Source organism: Vipera berus (genome assembly GCF_964194415.1).
Source record: "Vipera berus genome assembly, chromosome: 10".
Taxonomy (NCBI): Eukaryota; Metazoa; Chordata; class Lepidosauria; order Squamata; family Viperidae; genus Vipera; species Vipera berus.
Genome location: NC_138213.1, coordinates 19038164 through 19065052, shown reverse-complemented (window position 1 = coordinate 19065052; position 26889 = coordinate 19038164). Strand labels below are relative to the sequence as shown.

Here is a 26889-nt window from a genome sequence, read left to right as displayed (position 1 = left end):
ATAATTAGGAGAATACTTGATTGTGCAGAAGCAGACACATTGACCAAGAAGTTGAAGGGTAAAGAAGAGACACCAGCATTTCTATCATGGAATAAATGGTATATTTGGATGGATAAAAGATTAAAGAAATGAGGGTGGCTTGGAGGTTGGTCAAAAATGAAGTGATATAGTCTTTGTTAATGAATAAGCTTTGGAGTTGGATGGTTATAAGAGACTTAATGAGTGGAATATAATTGTTAGTTTAGAAGTAGATATAATGTGAAATTTTTGAAATGGTTTTCAATTTTTTGATTTCTTCGTTTTTTGTATATTGTAAATGTTTTTTTTTTGTCTCTGTCAGTGTATGGTGTGTTTTTAACACGAAATGTAAATAAAGATTTATTTATAAAAAAAAACACCAAAGTTACAACGGCACTGAAAAAAGTGATTTCTTACCATTTTTCACACAGCCATTCCCCCTGGCCACGTGATCAAAATTAAGACACTTGGCAACTGACTCATATTTATGACGCTTGCAGTGTCCTGGGGTCATATGTCACCTTTTGTGACCTTCTGACAAGCAAAGTCAATGGGAAAGCCGGATTCACTTAACAACGGTGGCAAGAAAGGTCGTAAAATGGGGCAAAACTCACTTAACAACTTGTCTTGCTGAGCAACATAAATAATGGGGCTCAATTGCGGTTGTACACCGAGGACTACCTGTAGCCACATTTTTAAGAGGTTTCTTAAATATCACCCTTGGGGATGCGGGGCAAGGAAGGATCTTGGCTTGTTTTCTAACTGGTATCATGACTGACACCACATTTAATTTCATTTGGACTTTTCCCTAGCACAGAGAGGGATGTCTCAGTAGCTCAGCAGTAACTACATAAAAAAATGACAAGAAGGGAGGCAAACTGTGGATCTATTTAGACATTTATTAAAGCACTCATCTACAAAAAAGGAATATGTCATGTATCCATCAAATATTAAACAATATTTAAAAGTTTCTAAATTAAAGAATACATTTGTTCTCGTGAGATGTCAGGACCTCCGTGCCAAAGGGAAATGTATTGCATCTTTTTTTTTAATTTTTGGCAGAGTAGATGAAATTGCCTTTTTATAACCATTTATTACACATTTCCACTCCTTAAAAATACTGGGAGTCGTTCTACTTTTCCAGTTTCTCCAAATCATTCTCTTAGCTGTAGTGCCACACCCAGTCAGTATAGCCGCCTATTCCTCAAAATTAGTCAGATTCCAAAGTTGGGAATCTAATTTAGCATAACATCTAAAATATTTATGTTTTTTTTAAACCTTTGCAGATTGCCCCTTACATGACGCCTTGATGTGTAATGCTGAACATTTACACAGGCAGTCTTCAACTTACAGCCACAGCTGAGCCCAAAATTTCCACTGTTAAGCAAGACTGCTGTTAAATGAGTTTGGCCCTATTTTACAACCTTCCTGCTCACCATTGCTACGTGATCACTTGCAGTTGTAACACATTGGCTAAGCCAGGGGTCTTCAAACTTGGCCCTTTTATGACTTGTGGACTTCAACTCCCAGAATTCCTCAGCCAGCCATGCTGGCTGAGGAATTCTGGGAGTTGAAGTCCACAAGTCATAAAAGGGCCAAGTTTGAAGACCCCTGGGCTAAGTAAATCTGGCTTCCCCGTGGACTTTGCTTGTCAGAAGGTTGCAAAAGGGGATCACGGGACCCCAGGACACTTTGACCGTCGTAAATACGAACCCAGTTGCCAAACGTGCAACTTTTAATCCTGTGACCATCGGGACGCTACAATGGTCGCAAGTGTGAAACATGGCCACAAGTGACTTTTTCCTGTGTCATTGTAACTTTGAACGGTCACTAAATGAATGTTTATGAATCAGGGACTACCTGTACAAGCAGACTCTCTCTCTCTCTCTCTCTCTCTCTCTCTCTCTCTCTCTCTCTCTCTCTCTCTCTCTCTCTCTCTCTCTCTCTCTCTCTCTGTGTGTGTGTGTGTGTGTGTTGTCTGTACACACATAGGTAAAGGTAAAGGTTCCCCCGCACACGCGTGCTAGTCGTTTCCAACTCTAGGGGCCGGTGCTCATCTCCGTTTCAAAGCCAAAGAGCCAGCGCTTGTCCGAGGACATCTCCGTGGTCATGTGGCCGGCATGACTAGACGCCAAAGGCGCACGGAACGCTGTTACCTTCCCACCGGAGTGGTCCCTATTTTTCTACTTGCATTTTTACGTGCTTTCGAACTGCTAGGTTGGCAGAAGCTGGGACGAGTAACAGGCGCTCACTCTGCTATGCGGCACTCGGGATTCGACCCGCCAAACTGCCGACCTTCTGATCGACAAGCTCAGCGTCCTAACCCACTGAGCCACCGCGTCCCTTGTACACACATACACACATACGTATCCACACACACACACACATACATATCCACACACACACACACCCCTTGTGTACTCCCTCGCTATTCCTGCAGACTACCTGTACAAGCAGACAATGTGTATGTGTGTCTGTCTGTGTCTGTCTCTCTCTCTGTGTCTATATATGTATGTATATACACACACAAACACAAACACACCCCTTGTGTGCTCCCTCGCTATTCCTGCAGCTGTTAACTCCCGTGGTGTGCAAAACCTGCCTGGTGGAGAAGGCAGAATTCTGTGCGGTGTCAAACCCTCGTAAAATGCATCAGGAGGAGGCTGGCACGAGACTCTGTGACTGTGTCCTGGTCAGCTCCAAAGAAGGAAGAGCTGTTAGCGGACACCCAGGATAGGCGTTGGCTCTGAACGCAACTGCATCCAGGATATACCAGTCCTGCTTTCTCTAGAGCAGCTGGCTGAGGAATTCTGGGAATTGAAGTCCACAAGTCTTGAAAGTGGCCAAGGTTGAGGAGCCCTGCTCTAGAGTGTGAACAGCAAAGCGAGCTTCCTGGCTCCTTCACCACAACTTAACACGCCTCGAGTGAGCATAAATAGGTTGGCAAGGTTGAAAGGCTTCAGTAGGCTCAGAGAAGCACGATTTTAAAAATAACGTTTGCAAGTCAGAAACGAAAAATGCCCAGGTCACCTTTGCCAACTGCAGGTTTAAAGTTCAGGCAACGTTTGAAAGGGGAAAAAAAAGGGATTTGTAGAGCTCAGAATCCTCAGCTTATAGATGTTCGCAGAGTTTAACTGCAGGTAATCCTCGACTTACAGCAGTTCACTTAGAGACCGTTCAAAGTTGCAACGACACTGGCAAAATGAGTTGTGACCGTTTTCAAACTCACGACCACTGCAGCAGCCCCAGGGGTTGACATGGGGTCAAAATCCAGATGCTTGGCAACTGACTCGTATTTATGACGGTTGCAGCCTCCAGCGTCCTGACCAGCAAAATCGGTGAGGAAGCCGGATTGGCTTAACAACCGTGTTACTAAACGAACAACTGCAGTGATTCACTGAACGACTGTGGCAAGAAAATGTCGTAAAACGGGGCAAAACTCACTTTAACAAATGTCTCACTTAGCCACAGAAATTTTGGGCTCAGTTGTGCTCACCCTGTATTTATTTATTTTATTTTATTTTAATTCCATTTATATCCCGCCCTTCTCCGAAGACTCAGGGCGGCTTACAAGCTTAGCAGTAGCCTTCATTCTATGTATATGCCTGCTTATTAGGGCTTTCACACACACCCCCAAGGGGCATTATTACAAAGTCAGCTTAATTGCCCCCAACAATCTGGGTCCTCATTTTACCTACCTGGGAAGGATGGAAGGCTGAGTCAACCTTGAGCCTGGTGGGACTCGAACCTGCACTAATTGCAGGCAGTATTTCCCATGGTTTTGCCATTTTGGGAGACAAGTAGACCTTGGCAGGGATCCTACGTAACCTACCTCAGATTTGCATCCCATTTCACAATTCCAGAAGGCTTAAAGATGCCGTTCTTCAAACGGGGGGGGGGGGGAGCCGATCCGGCCCCAGGTTGGAGGTGATGGCTGGTGATGGCTCAGTTGCATCTTTTCAGAGCTGAAGATCACCAGCTCCTGGCTCCTTGCAAAGGGAGGAGATGACGGCCTCCAAAACAAACAGAGGACAAAAAAACTATTATCTGCTGTGGGGCAATCCAGCAGCTTCCTTTGTTTCTCACTAGAGCCTTCGAGCTGTTCTTGCCAACCAGTTTACCAGCTTGATTTCATTGTTCCTTACAAAGACCTTGAGACCTGCCGGTCTGTGCTTCTCAAACGGGAACTTGGCGCTCCAACCAAAAGTACACCTGGTTTGGGTCCTCTCCATTTTTCTTCTCCAAGCAGGGAGGTTTCATCCTAATTGTTGGTGTGAGCAGTTGTAGAAGGGAAGCACATGCCCAAGGCCTTCCTGGGCCGTTCCCAACACAGTCTGGATTTTTGTCTTGGGTTGGGTTGCGTTGGTTGGTTGGTTGAGATTGGGAAGAATTAGGTGCAAGAGATACTCCGTAAATTCTGTGGGGACTTGCATTTTTCTGGCTCAAGGAGGGGCGAAACACCTTGCCATTAACTTCCCCAGAATCCAGTGGTGCTCCAGAGCCCATAAAAACCTGTGAGCAGTGGAGTTCAACCTGAATTCCAGTTGACTTGTGCCAGCTTCCTTAACTTGTCACCCTCCAGATACATGGAGGCCAGCAGTCCCAAATCCTTCAGCCAGTCCAGGGAGCTCCAGGCTCAACTTAATCTGAAGGGTGCCAAACGGGGGGGGGGGGAGGAGCCTGGGAAGATGGTGGTCAGTAATCCAGGAATGCTGCGCCCTGGATTAATTCCTGTGTTGTGGGGGTGAGCCAATGCAAGAGGTGGGGTGGTTGGTGCCGCAGTCCTGGGACCAGTGTGTGTGTGCGCGTGCGTGGGTGGGGGATGTTGGTGATAGAGCTGTTCTCCCTCTGTATCATATCGCCTTAGGTTGAAGCAGAAAAAGGGGGAACAAGTCTGCATGTTTAGTTGTCCACACCGAAGAAAATCATGTATCTGCTGGCATCGCGCAGCTGATCCCAGCTATTTTAGAGGTGTGATCTTCTGTGCGCACACGGGCAAGGCTTCCATATGTCTCTCTTAATGTGCAAGAGACAGAAATGAAGAAAAAGCGAGCTGAGAAGGCCTCCTGTCTACCAGGTTCCCAAGGCAGCCTTGACTTCTCCAACTCATTTTAAAAGATTTGTAACACACCTGAGCGTCAGCATGAAGCTAACCCTTCCCCATCTCTTCCACCCCATTGGCATTCGCCCAGAGGTGCAAGCATTCATGGGTAATTAAGAGCTGAGGAGAGATTGATGGTACTAAAGGCAATGAGTTGGTTTTGGGGAACATTTTAAAACACTGAGTCACCTCTAAAGCTGTGTGTGGCTTGGCAGGACTGGATCAGCCCAACACTATTAGGTCATCTAGCAGCGCGCGCCCCCCCCCCAACTTTTTTTGTTCCAGGGACCAGTTTCGGGAAAACAATTTTTCCATGGACCAACATCGGTGGCAGGGGGGACTGTGGTTTCTCATACTACCTAGATCCTGTGCGTGTGCAGACGAAGCTTCATTTGCTTACATGGCCCAGTTCTTCACAGGCCGTGAACCAGTACTGGCCTGCAGCCCAGGTGTTGGGGGGCCCTGATCCAGAGGAAAGCTGATCTTAGTTCCCCACTTCCAGGACGTCTAGGGAGCTGAAACACAGCTGTCCCCCAAAATAGTCTCCCAATGAAGATCAAACTGGTCCATCTTTGATGGCCTTCAGAAGATGCTGAAAATCAAACTGTCCTAGATAATACTCCCAAACTAGCTAGGGAGTGTCTTTATTTTTACCTTCTTGTTGCTTTTTCCTATTTGCTTTATCATGATTTACTTGGACTCTGGTTTATTTTATTTCGTTTTAAATTGCTTAATGTATTTTAAGACTTAACAGAATGTTTTCACATTTCTGCATGTTGCTGGGGTTGCAGTGTGGGACAACAATTGAATGTGAACGTACAGCTATACACAAACATGCACACACACGCAGACACACAAACAAACAAAATAGGGCGGAGTGGAATTCTGAAACAAATCCAAGGGACTGATGAGGTTTGCAATTTGAATATAAAGCATCCAGATGGAAATTTATTCTGCGGCATAAAGCAACTAGGAGACGAATCAAGAAAAAGGCTGAGGGTTCAAGTGGCTATGGAGAATGGGAGCGAAGCTGCAGTTCAGCCCGCAAGAGTTGTTTTGGACAGCAAGTCTTAAACCTGGGTGGGCAATATCCCATCACGCTTGATTCCTTGTTTTCCTGGCCTGAGTGAAGAAGGCATATTCCCTTCTCTTCCCCCCTGGCTAGAAATTCCGGGTGTGGCATTCCCAGACGTGGTGGGTGAAAACAGCCCTTGTTCGTTCGAGCAACCCAGCCCCAGTGAGATCTTCCATCTTCCAGGGTGGAAAGGGGAAATCCAGAACTGGAAATAATGTTTTTAAAGGATGAGTTTGGCTCGGTTGTCTTTTGTTGGGACAAGAGGCGTCAGAGAAGAAAACTTCCCTTTGAAAATAGGACTTAGAAGGGCAGGGGACACCTTCTCCCACTCCCCAAAAGATTAATAGCAGTGCAGCCTAGACAAAAGAGCAGCGTGGGGGTGGGCTTCCCAGAGGAACTTATGGCCTCTCGAAATTCAGGGGTGGGGATGAGCGCTGTGAAGCTGCAAACCTCAAAACCCCTTCCAGCCTGGGATTAATTCACTTGCTTGGGTGAACATTGTCAAACTGTGGTGGATAAGAAAGACGCTGCCTCTCGAAGCTAAGGAAAAGAGGCTTGCAGGGAACCCATTTGTTTTGAAAATGCTGCCAGGCATAAATAATGTTTAAATTAACTTTTGGTTGGTCAACCTATCTACTCCTCTTGGAAGCACACATTTGTGGCACAACATAAGCCTATTTCATGTATTACAGGTGGTCCTCGACTTACAACAGTACATTTAGTGGCCGTTCGAAGTTACAAGGGCACTGAAAAAGTGACTTATGACTGTTTTTCACATTTACGACCGCTGCAGCATCCCCGTAGTCACGTGATCAAAATTCAGACGCTTGGCAACAGACTCATATTTATGACGGTCGCATTGTCCTGGGGTCATGTGATCTCCTTTTGCGACCTTCTGACAAAACAGAATTAATGGGGAAGCCAGATTCACTTAATATCTGTGCTGCTAACCTATCAACCACAGCGATTTACTTAACAACTGTGGCAGGAAAGGCCGTAAGATGGGGCAAATGTCTCGCTTTGGAACAGAAATTTTGGACTTAGTTGCAAGTCAAGGACTACCTGTAATAGGTAAAATGTTGACTTTTGATTGGCACTTGTTGACTTAAAGAAGGACGAACTCTGGAGGATTAGTTTAATAAAAGCCACGTTGAGTCCTCAGACGTCTCCCTGTGCTGGATAAGCTGTTCGTCCCAATCAGCTTTTTTATTTATTTATTTATTTATTTATTGATGGGATTTATATCCCGCCCTATCTCCCGAAGGACTTTTTGCTTTTCTTGATGGACGACTCTGTAATTTCATGGATTGTTCTCCTCCTGAATGGTCTAAAAGTGGACCAGTAATGGTTCGGATTAAACAAGGAGCAAAGGAGGCAATCTCTCTGCAGGGCTTCTGACCCAGGAGGCCTGCTCTGTAATTAAAAGGGAAAGGTGTGGAAAAGCAGAGGGTAGGGATTGTCAAGGGCGTGTGACTTGCAGACAGGCAAAATGCAGGCATAGCCCTCCAGCAATCCCAGTCTTGTTTCTTAGAAAATCCTTCCATCTATCTTCCCCTTGCATTGCAAAGTGACTAATAGGCAGGCCATTAGAGCTGCATCAGAAACGAACCAATCAGAGGAAATAATAATTAGTCAGCAGGTAAGAACTGTTAAAAAAGGAACAACAACACCCGAAGGACGAGGCTCAGAGATGACGCCAAACCTCAGATTCACTTGAACAGAACGGCTGGGTCAGGTCGCCTGTCACATTCTGCCCAACAAAATGAACCCACAACGAAACCAACCCCGTTGCGATGCAACCCAATGGTTACCTTCAGTAAATCAGGAAAGCCTGCTAAATCAGCAGCTGGAGTCCTGCAAGTTGCTGAGATGTAGGTTGTTTCAGAGGTTGGGGGGAACACAAGTTTGGCAGTAGTAATAATTTATGGAACTTACATGTTCTCAAGCAATAATAGAGCGAGACAAATTATGCCAAGCTTAAGGCCAATGGCCAAGGAATGTTTTAGCATGGAAACACAAGGACGCTTGTAGAAGGTTATTGAGCTGAGCCCAAGGGAGGGGGTCAAAGGCATAATCCGTCACAAGCCCCGAGTCTGGACCACCTTGAATTCCGTTGACTCTTCTCTACCGCCAATTTCCTTGGACCATTAATAGTTCAGATTCTTGTAGAGCGCTTAAGCTTGCAATAAACCTTTATATTGCCTGGACTTCTGATTTCCAGGGCACTTGACAACACCACTCCCAAGAGGAAATCCAGACAGGGCACTGTACCAGGTTGCTTTCCAACTAAAGGAAGTCTTGGGACAGGCAGGCATGGACCAAGATGCCACAAAATTGTTCCAGGAGCTTATGAGCTTGCCATTCAGAGGAACTTTGAAATAAGGTCTGTTGCAAGATTTTAACAAAATCACCTGCGAGTAGAGGAATCAGAACCCCATTTGTGAAATACTTCACTGTCTGCTTTAGAAAGTTGTTTCTCAATGTTATCGGTTGCATTCACACTACGCCCAGCTGAAATTGAGGCCACCTAAGCATTCCTTTATAACTAAACTTCTTTTCAAAGTCATTTTTCAAAGTCAGTTTTTCCTGCTGGCTGGACTGTCTGGAAAGTCTTTACCATTTGCCGAAGTGGTTTACAACTGTCATTTTCTTCCCAGGGCTGAGAGAGGGACGAGGCTCAGGTCATCCAGCTGGCTGCGTGCTTAAACCAGGATTAGAACTCATCCTAGCCTTCCTATCCTGAAAAGAAACCTTTGGGTTTGCTGGAAATGGACATCTAGTTTGGCCACCACCGGGTTTCTCCTGCCTGTACTTTTCTGTCAAGTTGCCCGTCCCACAATTTGACAGGTTCAAGGTTGTTGAGTGGCAAAGGTGGTTGACTGAGCTGGCAAATGGAGTCATGTTGTCCACTGTTACTTATTTGTAACTCTAGATTTCTAACCCCAAAACTAAGGGTAACTAAACAGACTCGCTGGGTTCCCATAAGAAGCTAGGCCCAAAGAAATTTTATTCTGGCTCCAGGCGATGACTCGTAGGAGGCAAATTTCTAAGTTCAGAGTTCCAGCAAGATGGCAAACTCCATCCACCCAACCTTGTCTGAGGCTTCTGGGTTGTGATTTACCAACATTTCACACTGTCCTCAGAAGAGATGCTTGCATAGGGTGTAGTTTGTTCTGTAAATTCAGCCACTTCCTTTGGAGAATCCTAATTTATGGCTGTGGGAATCCAGTCAGCTTTCTTTCTTTCTTTCTTTCTTTCTTTCTTTCTTTCTTTCTTTCTTTCTTTCTTTCTTTCTTTCTTTCTTTCTTTCTTTCTTTCTTTCTTTCTTTTCTTTTCTTTTCTTTTCTTTTCTTTTCTTTTCTTTTCTTTTCTTTTCTTTTCTTTTCTTTTCTTTTGCAAGGATGGTTTAGAATAACTCCAGTGTGATACAATATGGGAATCAAGTCAATAGTTTGGAATCGTAAAGTTATAAAATCACTGGAGCCAGTAGTTAAAACAGTGATGGCAAAACCTTTGGGTCAGTGTGTCAAAAATTAGGGAAAAAATGCCTGGGTTTTGTTGGTCACCACTTGCAGCTATTCAGACTTCTCCATCAAATTTTCAGGCAGAGAAATTGGGCAGAGGATTTCCTCCAATTTCTCCAGGTGAAGGACAAATTTCCCCATAATTTCTCCAGGGTAAAAGTCCTCCTTAGCAGTGACAAAAATATCATGAATGAAAAGGATCAAAGTTGTCTTTTCGTTGAGATTGGGGCTGCCAACCAGTGGCGAGAGGACTATACCAGAAAGGATAGGAGGTTCAAGCATATCCCTTCTTGACGGGAAAGAAAAATCTCCAAATTTTAAAGACTGGAGTCCTGAGACACATTCTTTCTCCAATTTTCAAGTATCTTTCTAATGCAGAAATGAGTAGCTGGAATGTCATTTTGCTATATGCGTTACTCTTAATAATATGTTAAAGTACTAAGATAGGATTTTTTTAAAAAAGTGTCTTATTACAGGGTTTTTCAACCAGTGGTACAGGTACCACCTGTGGTACATTGGCACCTGGCAGGTGGTACGTGGCCATCCTAGAAAAGTGGTAGCGGGGGAGGGGAATGAGCTGAACCGGTGGCAGCACCGCACAAGCCTGAGCGAGAGACGGATGGAGCTGCAGGGCTGTCAGGGCTCAGCGGAAGCGCCAAGGGCACTTTATCCAGTGCCATTGTAACTTCGAACAGTCACTAAGCGAACTGTTGTAAGTTGAGTACTACCTGTAGTTCATCACTTTTTTCCTTTTTTTTTTTTGGTCATGAACTTTTTGACACCTTGCTAGGCGACTGGTGGTACTTGGATGTTGCCATATCCTAAAAGTGGTACAATGGGTGAAAAAGTTGAAAAGCCCTGTCTTATTATATACTTTCAGTTCTTCATGGTAGATCAGACTAGGAATAATGCTTATGTAAATCAGTCCTGTTTCTATTGTAAAGCTCTACAGTAGTAGCAGAATCTCGCAAGTCTGAATGCAATTTCTCAAATTAGTTTTCTCCCCCCCCCCCAGTCGGTCCTTTTTATCATACCAAGACATTCTCTTGGTTGGGGCTCTTTCTCCTGTTCCTCAAGGTTGTTCCAACAGCCCATTACATATATGTGCACGCATAACAGAAGTATGTGTATTCATTGCTTTGCCCTTGCCTTATCACGTTTGCATCGTTTTATTTTCATTTGGATAAAAATTAACTTTGAAAACATTCCCAATAAATGGGAAGACATTCACATTCCATTCAGGACAATTTCTCAGAGACCTTTGAAAGATCTTTATTTCAGCTGAAGCCCAACGTGGGAGAAAAGCACTTGGAAAATATTCTCCCTGCACATTAGACTGGGGGAGGGGGGGGAAATCTATCAGAGCCTCCCCCTTGAAGTCTTAGCCCTCCTCCCCCCACTTTCTGGCTCCTTCCTGCTCAGAGGCCAGAGAAAGGTCAGCACTGCCAAGGGTGTGCCATGCACGGGCCTCTGAAGCATCACAGGAGCACATCGAAAGGCACTCTGCTCTGCTCGGGCATGCCAAGACTGTGGCCCTGGCATCTGGCCAGCTGCCCACCTGGGTATGTCTGTCAAAGCAACATCCCCCTGCTGGGAGGATTGCCGGGCATATTGTTGACACCATGTTTGCCCTCCTTATTTTTATCCCGTGGCCACATCCGGAAAGGGACTGGAGCTCCTGCTTCAGAAGTACGGGGTCCTTGGCCTTTTCTGCCCTCGAGGGGCAACATGGTCCTCAGGTGGCTCTGGCGTATGGCTGCCTTCCTGCTCCGAAGAGGTGAGTACTGCGATTCCCCCATGGAGTTTCTGGTCCCTTAAAACGGGTCCCCCAACCCCTGGGCCGTGGACCGGTACCGGGCCGCAGCATGCCAGCAACTGGGCCGCGCAAACATGCAAAGCCCCATCCGTGGGATGCAGGCAGCATGCGAAACCACGGCCCCTCCGGTCCGCGGAAAAATCTCTCTCCACGGAACCAGTCCCTGGTGCCCCAAAAGGTTGGGGGCCACTGCCTTAAAAGACCTGCTGACTGCTCCTTGCGTGCCTTGCGTGCATCTGAGGCGGTGGGGAAGGCAGAGAGGACCACCAGCGGCCTTTTCTGCAGGAATTCACTAACCCCCACCCCCCCAGGCTGCTGTCAGTTTCATGTCTCTCGCTAATCTCGCCGTGGTCTCCGGCTGGTACTGTTCTTTTTTTTAAAGATTATTTTTGACTGCATAACCGGACTCAGGCAGAGACCGGTTATAAAAATAGAGGATGTTTGCTTGGTTGCTGGGCGATGGAAAAGCTTTGGTCCTGGTTGCCCAGGTAAAAGTCCACGCCACGTGAAAAACAGGTCTTCCTTCTTTTGCTGCCCAGGCTTGTTTTCAATGGTTGGGAGGCCTTTTGTGATTGTTGTGTTGTTGTGTATTAGCCTGGACATGTTCCCTCATTCTTTGGGTTAACTCTGGGGGAATCCCCTTTTCTCTGTCGTCCCTTGGGAAAACAGCCATCCCACCTGGATGAGAGTCCCCAACTAAAACAGGATCCCAAATATAAGCCTTCTTTGAAATAACTGCAAGCAGAATATATGGGCCCTCATTTCCAGAACGCCAGACCTGCCATGCTGCTGAGATGGCCCCGTATTGATTTATAGAATTATAAATCCACGGAAGTGTTTTTAGCTTGTCTCTTAGGCGCACACAAAGTTCCTGATTTAATTCGCTGGATTGCACTGTCGGTCAGTCAAAGTTTTATTTTGGTCAAAGACCAGTATAGAACAAAACAATCAACAAACTGTTGAAAAGTAATAGAGGAGGACCAAAGCTAAAACATAAGCTAAAGGAGTAATACAGAATATTTTACTGCTAATATTACCAGTGTAAGCTATGTCCCTAGAACCAAGAAAGATGTTATTTGTCTAAAACTGAGACATAAAGCTAAATTTTAAGACAGATGTAGGATAAAATAAAATAATCTATTCGTATATGTTGAACTGTGGTTCAACATGAGGCATGGTTATACCATATTAAGCAATGAAGATTAGACAATTTGAATCTTAAATGAACTTGGCAACATCTAGAATTGGTTTAAATTGTTGTGTGTCTTTCTTGATTTCCTTTCCTTTCCTTTCCTTTCCTTTCCTTTCCTTTCCTTTCCTTTCCTTTCCTTTCCTTTCCTTTCCTTTCCTTTCCTTTCCTTTCCTTTCCTTTCCTTTCTTTTCCTTTCTTTTCCTTTCCTCCCTCCCTCCCTCCGCCCATCTCATTTTACATGATTCTAGGCACCTTGCAATGAAATGCACAATATAAAAAAATAAAAATGAAGTACACAGCAGCCAGGCATTATCCACCCAATCAGCAGTGCAGCCAGGAGACAGGCTATATGCCGACTTTATATATGACACAGTTGTTGAAGAATAGATGTCTGAACATAATGCCAGTGATACCTGAAAAACAAATATCCATTCTTGGCTTAGGAGCATTTATTTCTGTGTGCTTAATCGAGGTATTACATGTATATCCTACGTTTTCCCAAGAGTTAAGGGTGGCTTACATGGAGATTGTCCTTTGTTTCGTGTTCTCACTGGCACTCCTGTGAGGTGGATCGACTGAGAGGCAGGGGCTGTATGAAAGTCACGTCGTGGGCTTCCATGGTCAATCCTAATCCCGGTTTCTCTCTGGTTCCTTGCACAAGAGCACCAGCCTGATGGATTGATACCTGACGAAGGCATTGATTGAGGGCCGGAAGCTTTAAGGAGTAAGCAAAAGACCTATTTATAGTGGAGCAGCATGGAGAGCACCAGATGTGTGTGATTGTTAATTATAATGCAATATTGAGTTATGGTGGGTTGCTGTATTCTTACAGACTCTTTGCATTGGAGGTTTAAAACCTTGATAAATCAATATTTACAAGTTCTGCAGTATGGATGTGTTCGTACACTGGAGAATTAAAAAAAAAAAGCTAGAGGCCGTTGTTACGTGTCACACCATTGATTCCCCTTCATTTTTCAAGGAGACTTTTTTTTTTAACTTTTCATATGATATCTCAAACCAACCTTTTTTCAAGGAAGGGGGTCCAGATTTTTCTCAGTCAATTCTAGATGAAATCCTTTTGATGTTACCAGTCAAAAGCCATCGTGCAGTTATTTTTGCTAGTTTTTTTTTTTCTTTTGGGAAAGAAAAATGTAAAAACAGGACTAAAAAAATTGGGAAATTATAAATGGAACATGTCTAGATTGCCTGCAAAATTGCCCAGATGAGATTGCATGATTGTTATTTTCTGTTTAGAATTACCTTTGGGGACTGAAATAAAGTCCCTTAGATCAGAATTTCTCAACCTCAAGTTTTAAGATGCATGGACTTCATCTCCCAGAATTCCTCAGTCAGCATGAATACTGACTGGGGAATTTCTGGAAGTTGAAGACCACACATCTTAAAGCTTGTCGGCTGGGGAATTATGGGAATTGAAGTCCACACAGCTTAACCTCAGTTGCTGAAGGTTCAAAAAGTCTGCCTTACAACATCCTGCATTTTTGATAAAACACATTTTAAAAGGGCTTTTGACAAGCAATTCTGTGGATCAGCCTACAGATATCTCCTTCCATCCCATCAGTCTGAAGTTTCTTTTAGTGAGGTTGGGTTTACTTCTCAGGCAATTACTACTTTCCCCTTTTTGCTCTTGCAACGTATCAATTACTGTAAGGAAAAGGAACAAAAAGCCCAAGCTCCTTTCAACTCTGAAGCACACTAAGCTGGAATCTTTTCCAAATGTAATTGCTGCTGTGTAGGCATACTTAATGAATTTGCAGATGACACAGAGCTGAGAGAGCTAATACTTTAGGAGACTGAAGGAGAAAATCAAAATTACCCCCATCTCTTAGAGAAGGTAACAGAACGAAGTTGAAGAAGGACAAATACAAAAGATTTCATTTTTGGAAAGGAAAGGAAATGCCCAGGCAGAGGAACAGGAGTCACCTGCATGTTCCTTCTTGCTGTTGTGTAGAAAAGGGTGGTAAAGTTGCAACAACAACAATAATAATAACAGCTTCCATCCTGCAACGAGATCTATAATACCATCAAACATCCACTTCTGCCTATCCCAGTTCCTTGGTAAGGACTCGATAGGTAGTCAAAAATGCCAAACCCAGTCTGAACATCTGGCGGAATGTGCAATTATTATTATTATTAGTAGTAGTAATACGACAGAGGAGTTAATTCTGATTGCACAAGACCAAGTCTTAAGGACAAATTTATACAAAGTCAGAATTGAGAAGAGCAACAAATGCCACTTTTGGAAAAAAAACACCTGAAGAAACAGGGCACTACTTGGTTAGCTGCGGTAAGAAGATTGTACAGAGCAACTACAAACAATGCGTGACAAAGCGGCAACAATGGTGCACTAGAATATTTGCAAGAAATACCGCTTGCCTGCAAGCAAGAGTTGGTGGGCCAGGGCATGTAAGCGATAGGCAAACACGCAAAGTTTCACTTGTGTGAACAGCGGACAAGTGCGAAGCTCCACTTGCGTGAGCAGAGGGCACCTCAGTGGAGGGTGCTTGTGCGTGAAGCTCCACTTGCCCAAGCGGAGAGTGCATGAGAGGAGGGAGCTTGTGCTCACGCGTGAAGGTCCACTCGCGCAAGCGGAGGGCGCTCGTGCACGCAGCTCCATTTGTAGGAATGGAGTCTTCGTGCCCGAGCACCCTCTGCTCGTGCGAGTGGATCTTTGCACACGAGTGCAAGCACCCTCTGCTCGCACGAGTAGAGCTTTGCATGCAAGTGCCCTCTGCTCACACACAAAGCTCCATTTACCCAAGTGGAAGGCGCGCATGTCTGCCACTCACACCAATGGAGCTGTGCACCTGTGCTTTCCACTCACCTGGTCCTCTCCACACTGGGCCAGGCCGTCAAGGTGGAAAGGTTGGGGGCCGCTGCTATCTCAGGTCCTTGGGGAGGACTCAGTAGGTAGATAAAAATGGCAGATCCAATCTAAACATTTGGCTGGCTGTGTGACCAACCATAACAATAATAGTCACAATTGTGGTGTCTGGGTGTGCATTGAAATATATCTTCAGCAAGAACAGCCCTTCTTTTTTCCCTTGCAAACACTGTCCCCCTCCTTCATAAGGCGCCCAAGGACAAGGTGTCAAAAATGCTGCGAAGCAAGTTCTGCTGCTCTAGTCTAAACCTTCTGCTCCAGTGGAGAATTACTTGGCTGCATTGGAAGAGACACAACTCGGCAGCATAAGAAACCTCCTGAGAAGTTACTGGAAGGAGAAGCCGCAGACAATAAAGGCAAAAGAACCTCAAGAGATAAGTCTGGGAGCGAGCACCATGCACGGAAGAGTCCTGCATCGCAGTCCCAGGATAAAATGCTCACGTAACAAAATCCTTGGTTGGTTTTGGCCAGCCGCTTCATTCTGTGAACAGCCTCCGTTCCTGGGAGCTGAAAATCCCAAACCGGCAACACCAAGCCTGTCACACAGCCGTGAGAGCCACAACTCTGTTGCTGAGCAAGTTTTGTTGGGGCACCAAAATTGGAGTTGCGGAGAAAAGCATGAAGGACGTGTTGGTTTTCCTTTTGGTGGAAGTGGACCAGGAGCTGTTCCTGGGTTCGGTCGACAGAGCCTCCCCCCGTAGGCTGTGTCTGCCTTTCCTAGTCTGATCTTTGCAATTCTCCAGCCGAGAACCCGACTGGCAGCTTTGCCCACTGCCAGATGAGCTGGCCAACTTTTTGCAATGGGGAAGCGATGCCAGCCAGGATTCCCAGCCCAGAAGGATGACTCTTTGGAGAAAAGCACGACTGAAGGCCAAGTGGAGCTTGCAGGGGACAGGAGAAGTCATTTTTGCTTTCAGTCGCACTAGATCCAGTCCTCTTCTTTTCCAGAGACACCTTTGAGGGTTGGGACAGCAGCAAGATGTTCAAAATAATCTCACTAAGAAACCTTGGAGGGAAATAGCTGTGTACAGAGACTTCTATCCTTGTTTGTTAGATTTCTGTCTGTCTTTTTTGGCACCGGGTGGATTCCACAGAGCGCTCTCTTCCTGTTTTCCCTACCACAACAGGCTTGAACTGAAATTGGCCAAAAGTCTCCAAGGAGATTGTGTGGTGGACAGGGGGACTTGAACCCAGATCTGCCCTGGTGTAGGAGATGACCAGGCTCAGCCTGAGGGAGGGGTCAAACATGTCATCAGTCATGAGTCCCTGCGTGCTCACAAGAGATCTAAGCCCAGCCCACCTTAAATTCCTTTTCCTGTTATCTCCTGCTAATTTCCCTTGACCATTAATAGTTCAGACTCTTGTAGAAAGCTTAAGCTTGCAATAAATCTTTATGCTTATTTGAACCGCCTGAATCTCCTAATTTCCCCAGCACTTGACACCTGAGCAGTCGCCACTATACTAGTTGGGCTTACTGCTATACAGGTTGCGGCTCTGTAGCCCCCATGATTGTGGCAATAGCCCTGGGGTTGCAGAGGAGTTCTGATCAGTGATGTTGCATGGCACATTTTTCATCCTCTTTAAAATAAAGCAGATTATTTCCCCGTAGATTTTCCCCACTTTCATACCATTGCTAGTAAGCCCCAGGAGCTGCAGAGGTCCCTAAAAGTTTGCGAACCCTTTTGAATTTCCCATATTTCTGCATAAACATGGCCCAAAAGGTGATCTGTTCACCACACAAATCCTAAAGTGAAAGAATATCCCATCATCCAAAATGAGGCAGAAATGGGCTCTTTGAGGAAAAGGATCCAAAGCAACAGTAGCTTGGAGCAAAAGATTGTCAACTTTTGCTTCGGTAATTGGTGTGCCCAGTTCAAAAGGATCCACAAAGTTTAAATACCACTGTAGCTTAGGAAGGGAAAAAAATGCACAGTTGAAATGGAAGCCCTGTGCAGAATCTTTAAAAGGAGAGTTTATCCAAATAAACTTCTTGGGGGGGAAAAATGTTTTTTGAAGGAGGTGAGCGTTTAACGAACATTTTGCTCAACAACTGCAATCCTGGCTCCTGGTTGCTGTCGTTAAGCCATCTCCTAGTTCAGAGGTCTCCAGCGTTTTTGGTTTGGTGGCCCAGAAAGGGAGGCAGGCACTGTTACGCGCTCGTGCCCACGCACAAATAGGCTGCACGCGAGCACATGCGCACGTGCAAATGGGCCGCATGAGCATGAGTTCTGTAGATGGGGCAGTGCTAGTGCTGGTGGAATGCTTGGCGGGATACCCAGGGCTCCGCTAGTGGGATACCCAGGGCGGGATACCCAGGGCGGGGCGGTGTTAGCGCTGGCGGGACGCTCGGGGTGGGGTGGTGCTAGTGCCGGTGGGATACTTGGGGCAGTGCTAGAGCAGGTGTGGGGCGTGCACTGGCCATCCCTTTATGAGGCCCAGTGGCCAAGAGGGCCCACAGGTTGGGGACCCCTGTCTTAAAGTGGTCAAGTCTGAGGACCCCTGACTTAAGACATCGGAGAGCCCTAACTGCAGAGGGCGGAAAGAATCTTGTCTCACGCACAGGATCATTGTTCGTGCTTCTATTCTTTGAAATCCTGGCCAGGATTATTCAGATTGGGCTGGCTGACATATGCGATTTAATAGGCGTTTAACCGTGTCTTTAGCATGAGCTATTGAATACCGCTGTAAATGGGTTATAATTCACACGGGGGGGAGGGGGGCACTAAGCCCTAAGGAAGCGGCAGCAGCTGTGGCCTTCATGTTTTAAGAAGGGGCTGGGCCGACCCAAAGGGTGGAAAGGGCTCAGCTTTTCCGTTATATTTTGTTTTTCTGGTTCGTACAGCCAGCAAAAAATAAAAATAAAAATAAAATCTGCAAAAAGAAATAGTGCAACCCCCTGCTTTTGTATCTCGGTTGTCTCAGATGGTTTATATAAACTGAGTAATTTTCAGCACGTCGGTTTATATAAGAATAAGATCCCAGCTCTCTTTGCACCACTTACGTTGTTGCATTTGCCCACCCTTCAGGGGAACAGCTGTGAGATCGTTCCTCTCCTTCCTTCAGCTTCCTGGAAGGGGCAGCGCAGGGACGGCGCAGAGAGCCCGCATTTGCAGACGAGATTAAACATTTCCCTTTGCGTTAAACGCTGGAAAGGACCTGAATTTTGAAGCCAGTAGAATCCTGTCCTTTATTTTTATTTTCTTGCTCCTGTCAGATTTTTACCGTGCAAGGTTAAAGCTCGGGCAAAATGTCATTTTGGATCATGGAAGTAAGGCGGCATTAAAAAACGACAACAACAAAAGCCCTTTCCCCATGTGCGCAGTTTTGTGTCTCTGGGTTTTCGGATTGCTTTTTGTGGTGCTCAGCTTCGCAACTGTTTTGTTCCGTTTCACACAGCGGTGCTCGCTTTGGTGCAGCGGGAACGATGGGTTTGGCTCGGGGGATTCAAAACTGAGCTAGGAAATCCGCTTGGTATCCTTATGGAAAGTTAATGCAGGCAGTCCTTGACTTAAGACAGTTCGTTTAGTGACTGTTCAAAGTTACACTGGAAAAAAGCGACTTCTGATCGTTTTCCCCACTTTACGACTGTTGCAGCGTCCCCGTGATCCTGTGATCAAAATTCGGATTTTTCATATTTAGGACGGTCACAGTGTCCCTGGGGACCACGTGATCCCCTTTTGTGACCTTCTGACAAGCAAAGTCAATGGGGAAGAAGCCAGATTCACTTCACAACTCTGTTAACTCGGTTCACAACCACAGTGATTCACTTAACACTTTCTGTGGCAAGAAAAGTTGTAAAGTGGGGCAAAACTAACTTAGCCAATGTCTCACTTAGCAACATAAATTTTGGGCTCAATTACAAGGAGCCTTGGTGGAGCAGTGGGCTAATGCCTCCTTAAGTAACACCAGCTGCCTGCAATTAGTGCAGGTTCGAGTCCCACCAGGCTCAAGGTTGACTCAGCCTTCCATCCTTCCGAGGTAGGTAAGATGAGGACCCAGATTGTTGGGGGCAATTAAGCTGACTTTGTAATAATGCCGCTTGGGGTGTGTGTGAAAGCTCTAATAAGCAGGCATATACATAGAATGAAGGCTACTGCTAAGCTTGTAAGCCACCCTGAGTCTTCGGAGAAGGGCGGGATATAAATGTAATAAAAAATAAAAATAAATTATGATCATAAATCTAACTGTATTCTCAGCTGAGCGTACCTCACAGGTTGGTATGCATCTCAATGTATACATTTAAAATGTTTGGGTTTTGCCCCTCTGGCACTGCACACACAGAAGTCATGTAAACTACACAACCGAGCCAAAAAGTGGAGCTTTTTTAAACCAAGCTCCAATGACATCCAGATGATTCTCTGGGAAGCAATATTGCACGAAGACTTTTCTATACACGTCCCAATTCAACCTAGCATCCTGGGAGCTCTTGGTGGTCTCCCATCCAAAATCGTTTAGCAGCTTTCAGAGATCAGCTGAGGTTAGTTAGTGAGACCCTGCCACCAAGCTAGCCCGTGACACAAAACTAGAGGTGAGTAATAAAACCAGGGAACGGCACAGATTACAGAAATTTCAGCGGAACAATGTTGTTATTGCCAGTTGCTTAAAAGAATAGAGGTAGTTCTTGACTGGTGACCTCATTCAAGACGGGAACTTCCCTCATTAAATGATGCAGTCCCACGAGTGCCCCACCCACACCGCCTTTATCATTATATGGCCATCTTAGGAATTTCCCCCCCCCACACTTTTGATGTTTAATTGTCATTCTTTAATTTTACAAGTTTTAATCCTAATTTAATTTTAAAGTTGATTTTTATGTGTTCTTTTATTTATTGGTTATATCATACCCTGCCCAGAGCCCTCTTTGAGGGAGATGAGTGTATATCTGTATGTGTATATATACGTGTGTGTGTGTGTGTGTGTGTGTGTGTGTGTGTGCGTGTATAAATAAAATTTAAGAAACACTCCGCCATCGTCTCTGTGAGACGCATTTAGACAGCTGCACCGAGTTCAGGCTGTAATCTCAGAACTCTCTTTTTCCGCTGAGTTTGAGGATTGAGAAAGACTGGGGTTTTGGTTTGTTGTTGTTTTTTTTTGCGGGGTGGCTCCCCAAAACCATTTAATGAAAATATTGCTGGCCCAGATTGAGGGGCGGCGTTCCTGCTTTTCCATGTCTGTGTGACCAGCCTGTCCCAGAACCAGAAGAGGGGCTGATAGAGGAATATGAAGGGGGTCAAAAAGGTCAAGATGGCAGCCGTGTGCGTATGTGAGGGGGGTGATGGAAACTTCCATTGGCTCCTCACAGCCATCCTCTTGACCTTTCCAATCGTTTTAGACCCACCATGTCCACGTCCACCTCATTCCCCTTTCTCCTACCCTTTTCTCCTCCTTGCTTTGAATGAAAGTCAAATGGGGGTCAGCCTTGCAGCCTGGTGAGGGGCAGCCTTCCCTCACCTGGTGCCCTCTAGGCCAGATGGGTCGGCCTCCATCTACCTTGCTGCCTTTCCCCCCCCCTTCCAGGGGCTGCCCCAAGAACCGCTGCCTGCCTGTGATCGCCCCAACCTCTGTTTCGAAATTTACACCGTACCTATATACCTACACAGGTAGTCCTTGACTTACAACAGTTCACTTAGTGACCATTCAAAGTTGTAATACCACTGAAAAAAGTGACTTGTGACCATTTTTCACGCGGCCATTGCAGCATCCCCCATGGTCATGTGTTCAAAGTTCAGACACTTGGCAGCTGGTTCACATTTATGACGGTCGCAGCGTCCCGGGGTCACGTGATCCCCTTTTTGCGACCTTCGGACAAGCCACGTCAATGGGGAAACCAGCTTCACTTAACAGCCGTGTGACTAATACAACAATGCAGTGATTCGCTTAACAACTGTGGCAAGAAAGGTGGCAAAATGGGGCGAAGCTCACTTAACAAATTTCTCACTTAGCAGCGTAAATTTTAGTCTGGATTTTGGTTGTAGCTGTACACCCAGACATATCCACGTCAGCCTCCACCTGCAAACTGCTCTGCATCTGGAGGGGCTTACGTCTGCCGCCTAACCTGCTCCCCCCCGCCCCCCCTTCCCCTTTTCCAGGTTTCAAGTGCCCCGTTTGCTCGAAATCAGTGGCTTCCGATGAAATGGAAATGCACTTTATCATGTGTCTGAGCAAACCCCGTCTCTCCTACAACGGTGAGTCCTTCTTTTCAGCCTGCAGAGCCCCGTTTGCCAGGCCTGGCAGGGGCTGCTGGGGGCGAGGCCGGGGGCACTGGGAGGCCTTTCCCAGCCTGGCCTTCTGGCTGGTGTCCAAGAAGGTGTCCAGCCCGCTTCCCCCGCTCCTCTCGCCACCTCGTGCCCTGCCCTGCTCGCCTGGCGTCTCCCCACTCCTGGGTACGTGGCCTGAGTCCCAGCCTGACCCGCCGGTTGCGGAAGGCCGAGGTTGGGCACCGGGTGGGGCACGGAGAGAGGGGGCCACATTTCTGCCTCCCTACGAGGGGCAAGGCCAACTTCCTTCAGTTCGGCAGGCAATTGTTTGCGTTGCTGCTTCTGCACTGGGTGCCAACTTCTACTCCTGCCCTGCCAGGTCCGCACGGAAGATGAGCTGCCCTTTTCTGGCTGTTCCCGCAGGCAGCGGGGAGGGGAGGGGTCCGCCGGCCTGTCTCAGGCTCCAGAGAGGACTCTGCTGCCCTCTAGGGAGTGCCTGGCATGCGGCAGCCCAGTTGGGCAGAGTTGGGGGAGGGAATAGCGGTGGGTGAGCTGCCCTCCCTCCCCTCGTGCCCTTCCTCTGCGTCCTTCTGCCTGGCACGGAGCAGCCGGAGGGCAGGGCCAGCTTCCTCTGGCGTGGCTGCCACCTTGGCTGTCTCAGGCAGCTGGCCAGCTCCCAGCACGGGGAGGAGCCCCTGCTTCCCAGGTGCAGAGGGAGCCTGCCGGGCGGGTGGGGAGACATCTGCTCCAGCAGCAGTGCCAGCCCGTGTCAGCCCTGCAGCCTGCCAATGTCCCAGAGGATCTCCCCAGCTAGGCCGAGACGGCAGGGATGGCGCCGGGCAGCGGGGCCAAGGGGAGGGCAGCAGCGTCGCTTGGTGCTGTAGCCAGAGCGATCTGCCCAGCCTCAGCCAGAGGGCCGAGCCAGCTGGGATGCGGCAGAGCGTGGCTTCCTTGCCCACAGGGCGGCCCGTCGCTTCTCCTTCTCTCCCTCCCCAGCTCTCAGTGTGCATCTAACACAAGGTTGTCTCAGGACAAGTCCTGGGGGGGGGAGAACGGGGGGAGGAGGCAGAGGGATCGATGCCATCAAACAACCCCCCCCCACCCAGCACTTAGCCGCTTTGCCATCCTCCCCCTTCTCCCCCCTCCCCCAATTGCTGTCACATTTTGGGGTTATTTTTGGAGCTGCCAAGCCAAGGTGGGTCTACACAGCGGCGCCTTTGGGGAGATGGCAGGGAACAGACTGCTGCATCTGGTCTGCCCCAGATGCACGGGGGACTACTGTGCCCAGCGTTCCCAGCCCCCACAGGTTTGACATGTCTCTTTTTCAAGCTTTGGGCTTCCTTGGCAGGTGGGATGGCCACTTTGGGCAAAGAGGGCATCTGGATCCCTCATTCCAAAGGGGCAGGTTTTGTTCCTAGGGGCCAGGAATAAAGAAAGGATGCCAAAAGAGGGACAAAATGAAATTCGAATAACAGAAATTAATTTTTTTTAAAAAAATATTTTAAATAATTAAATTGATTTGTTAAATTGCCCCGTGGAGAGTTGGCCATGGTGAGTTGTCCCATCCCGCCAGAGGAGTGCCTTCCATTGGTTGCCAATTCAGACATTAGACTGACCCAGTGGACCAAGCAGGAACTTAGTCCCGGGTTGGGGGTCAAGTCTAAAGTGAGCCAATGATTTGCAATGGGAGAAGTATCAGATTATTTTCATTCTCCTGTATTGCTACGGTAACATCCATCCATCTTAATTGTTTATTTTCTAGAATCCAACTTGGTTTGGTCTGGTTTTTTTTTTAAATATGATTTTGATTTTTTTTAACTGGGATTAATTTTAACCAAATCTTGGACAGGCTGATCACTCATGGTGACTCTGGCCACTTACAATTAAAAAAGAAAAGAAAAGAAAACAATACAGAAGCCAGTGACCCCCTACCCATCTGGCCACAACAGTCAGACCAGCCACTTGATGGGCACAATGCCACTCTGGGGTACCGAGGCCTGTTAGCAAAGCCAGGCCTTCTTACAAAGCAGTAAACCTCTGTCATTCTTGGTAGGAGCTTCAGTGTCCTTTCATGTTTAAAAAATAAAAAATACCCTGTTGTTACAGGCTTGGGGGATTGAAGCCCCGAGTGGAGAGGACATTGCTATAGGAGGACTCACACAACACGGGGGTTCTCCCAAAGTGCCTGGGTGTCCTCTAACCTGGTAGATCCCAAACGGCTCTCCCTCATCAAGCCTATTCAAAGGGGGTTGTGTGAACCCAGCTGCCCTTTTCTGACCTGGCTCATCCTGCCTTCTATTTCTCTTCTGCAGACGACGTGCTAACCAAGGATTCGGGCGAATGTGTCATTTGCCTGGAGGAACTTCTGCAAGGAGACACGATAGCCCGGCTGCCATGCCTCTGCATTTATCACAAGAGGTAGAGTACCAAGGGCCTGGGGCCCCCGAGGAAGGGCCCGCGTTGGGCCCCCTTGTTCAGATGGGTCAAGAGGGTGGGAAAGGGCCCCGCTGGTCTCCCCAGGCTTCTGTGTGCTGCTCCTCCAAACCGCACGCCCAGCCACGTGTGGGGATCCTTTCCTTCTGCCACAGCTTCCCTTACATGCCATGCCGGAAAGTGAGGGATCTCCTTCTTTCTCTTCTGCAGCTGTATAGATTCCTGGTTTGAAGTCAACAGATCCTGCCCAGAGCACCCGTCAGACTGACCGCAGGATCACACCCAGACCTCTTTCCAGGTGAGGCCCTGCCTCTTGGTCTTGCATCTGCCCATTGTAAAGAATCTCACTTCCTAAATAGAGTCTGGTAACTCCTGGTTTAACCTGAAGCATTAAGGAAAAATGCAGCCTGGACTAAGATGGGTTGATCCATTTGTAGTTAAGCTGGCTGAGAATTTGGAAAGTCTCTGTCCCAATTGAGGGAGGGGCTGCCCACTGAGTTTGGGAAGGAAAAGATTTGGGGAACGGTGCATCACTTTTAACGGAGGCATTTGAAAGCCATCAAAATATCCTGTGCAGGCAAAAATGGAAAGAAATGCCATCGGCCCACATTATAATAAAGGAATCGGTTATTGAGAAAATGAGAGAAAAAACACGTTCTTTCAAACAGTTCTGCAGAGATCGATTTTATTTATTTATTTATTTATTAATGGGATTTATATCCCGCCCTATCTCCTGAAGGACTCAGGGCGGCTAACAACAAAACATATAATAAGTACAGAAATTAAGATAAAAATAAAATTAGAATCATCTGAGCAATAAATTAAAATTAAAAATTAAAATAAATTAAAAATTGTAAATATAATTAAAATGCCTGTCAGTCCAGGTCAGCCAGGTGGAAAAGGAGTGTTTTGAGGCCGCGGCGAAAGGACTGGAGATTTTGGGCCATCCGAAGCTCATGGGGGAGCTGATTCCATAGGGCTGGCGCTCCCACAGAGAAGGCCCTCCCCCTGGGGGTCGCCAGCCGACATTGCCTAGCTGACGGTACCCTGAGGAGGCCTTCTCTGTGTGAGCGTACTGGACGATGGGAATTTGTTCCCGGCAGCAGATGGTCCTGCAAGTATCCCGGGCCTAAGCCATGTAGGGCTTTAAAGGTAAGTACCAGCACCTTAAATCTCACCCGGAGGGCAACCGGTAGCCAATGCAGCTCACGCAGGAGGGGTGTAATATGGGAGTATCGGGGAGCTCCCATCACTACCCGTGCAGCTGCATTCTGCACCAGCTGAAGCCTCCGGGTGGTCTTCAAGGGCAGCCCCATGTAGAGAGCATTACAGTAGTCTATACGGGAGGTAACGAGTGCGTGGGTGACTGTACGTAGGGCATCTCGGTCCAGAAAGGGGCGCAATTGGTATATTAGGCGAATCTGGGCAAATGCCCCCCTAGCCATGACTCCAATATGATCTTCAAAACTGAGTCGTGAATCTAGGAGGATGCCCAGATTGCGTCAGTAAGACTTGCAAACAGGAAGTAAATTCTCAAAACTAAGGTTTATTTTCATTTTTCCGTAAACAAAACTAAATCAGCAAAGTCCTTGAGCCAACCCTTGTTTGTTGGGAAAAGGACAAAACGGAACATCCATGTGCCGTCCATGTCTTCCCAGGTTATCTTTCAAATTCCTGGTATGGCCCTAAATGTTTTTGGCAATTTCCCAACCAAGTTCAAATCAGTTTTGACTCAGCTTCGCTTTTGGTTAGGCGTTGGCTAACACTGCTAGTACAGCCACAATCCTTAAACTAAACCTTGCCTGATCTCATGTTTGATTCAAATGTTCTCAAAAACTTTGAGACGTATTTCAATGAGCCAAATTAGAAGGATTCTCCCTTGGGCCTAGTGATGTATTGTTTAATAAAAGTGTTTCCAAAGCAGGATATTTTCCAGGTTCATTAATTTTGATGTAAGATTGTTGTCATATCTGTTCTCATGGCATGAGCGCATTTATCTACACAATCCTCACGGGATGTGCAGAGTCTGAATTTGTTCCTTCTAGTATAGGGTCGAATGTATTTTCTCCTCCCCATCTCTCTTTCCTGCCGACTGAAACACCGCCTTGCTTTTAGTCTAAATTTACACAGCTTTTTGTGTGTCACAGGAAAGGTAAGGGTGGCAGAATGTTATCTGCTCAGCCCAAGAATTTGAGAAAAATCATAAGCCAAAGACCACCTGTATGTTGAGGTTGAGGGGTTGAACTAGAAGATCTCCAAGGTCCCTTTCAACTCTGTTATTCTGTTAATCTGGACAACTTTTAAGATGTGTGGATTTGAACTCCTGAACTGCCAGCCCAGCATGCTGGCTGGGGAATTCTGGGAGTTGAAGTCTGTGCATCTTAAAAGTTGCCAAGATGGGGAAACATTGATATAGGGAAAGATGACTTTGCTGCTGGTGGGAAACAGTTGGGACTCAAAATCCTCTTCATCTCAGGGATCGACTAAGATCTACCTTTGGCCACCAGAAGATCCTTGCAGGAACAGATGGAAGACCTACCTTGCCCTAGTCCAGGGGTAGGCAACCTTGGCTCTTTTATGACTCCTGGACTTCAACTCCCAGAATTCCTAAGCCAGCCATGCTGAGGGGAA

The 26889-nt window shown here is 46.7% G+C and overlaps 1 protein-coding gene across 1 annotated transcript in view; it reads left to right on the top strand.

The window, feature by feature from the left end:
* The window catches only part of ZNRF1 (zinc and ring finger 1), a 42500-nt gene that overhangs the window by 13929 nt on the left and 1682 nt on the right, over nucleotides 1–26889 (top strand). The window contains exons 2-4 of the mRNA XM_081336042.1: nucleotides 21718–21813; nucleotides 24138–24243; nucleotides 24469–24556. Of these exons, the coding sequence (XP_081192168.1) occupies nucleotides 21718–21813; nucleotides 24138–24243; nucleotides 24469–24526 (260 nt within the window). The 3' untranslated portion in view covers nucleotides 24527–24556. The remainder of the gene's footprint in view (nucleotides 1–21717; nucleotides 21814–24137; nucleotides 24244–24468; nucleotides 24557–26889) is intronic.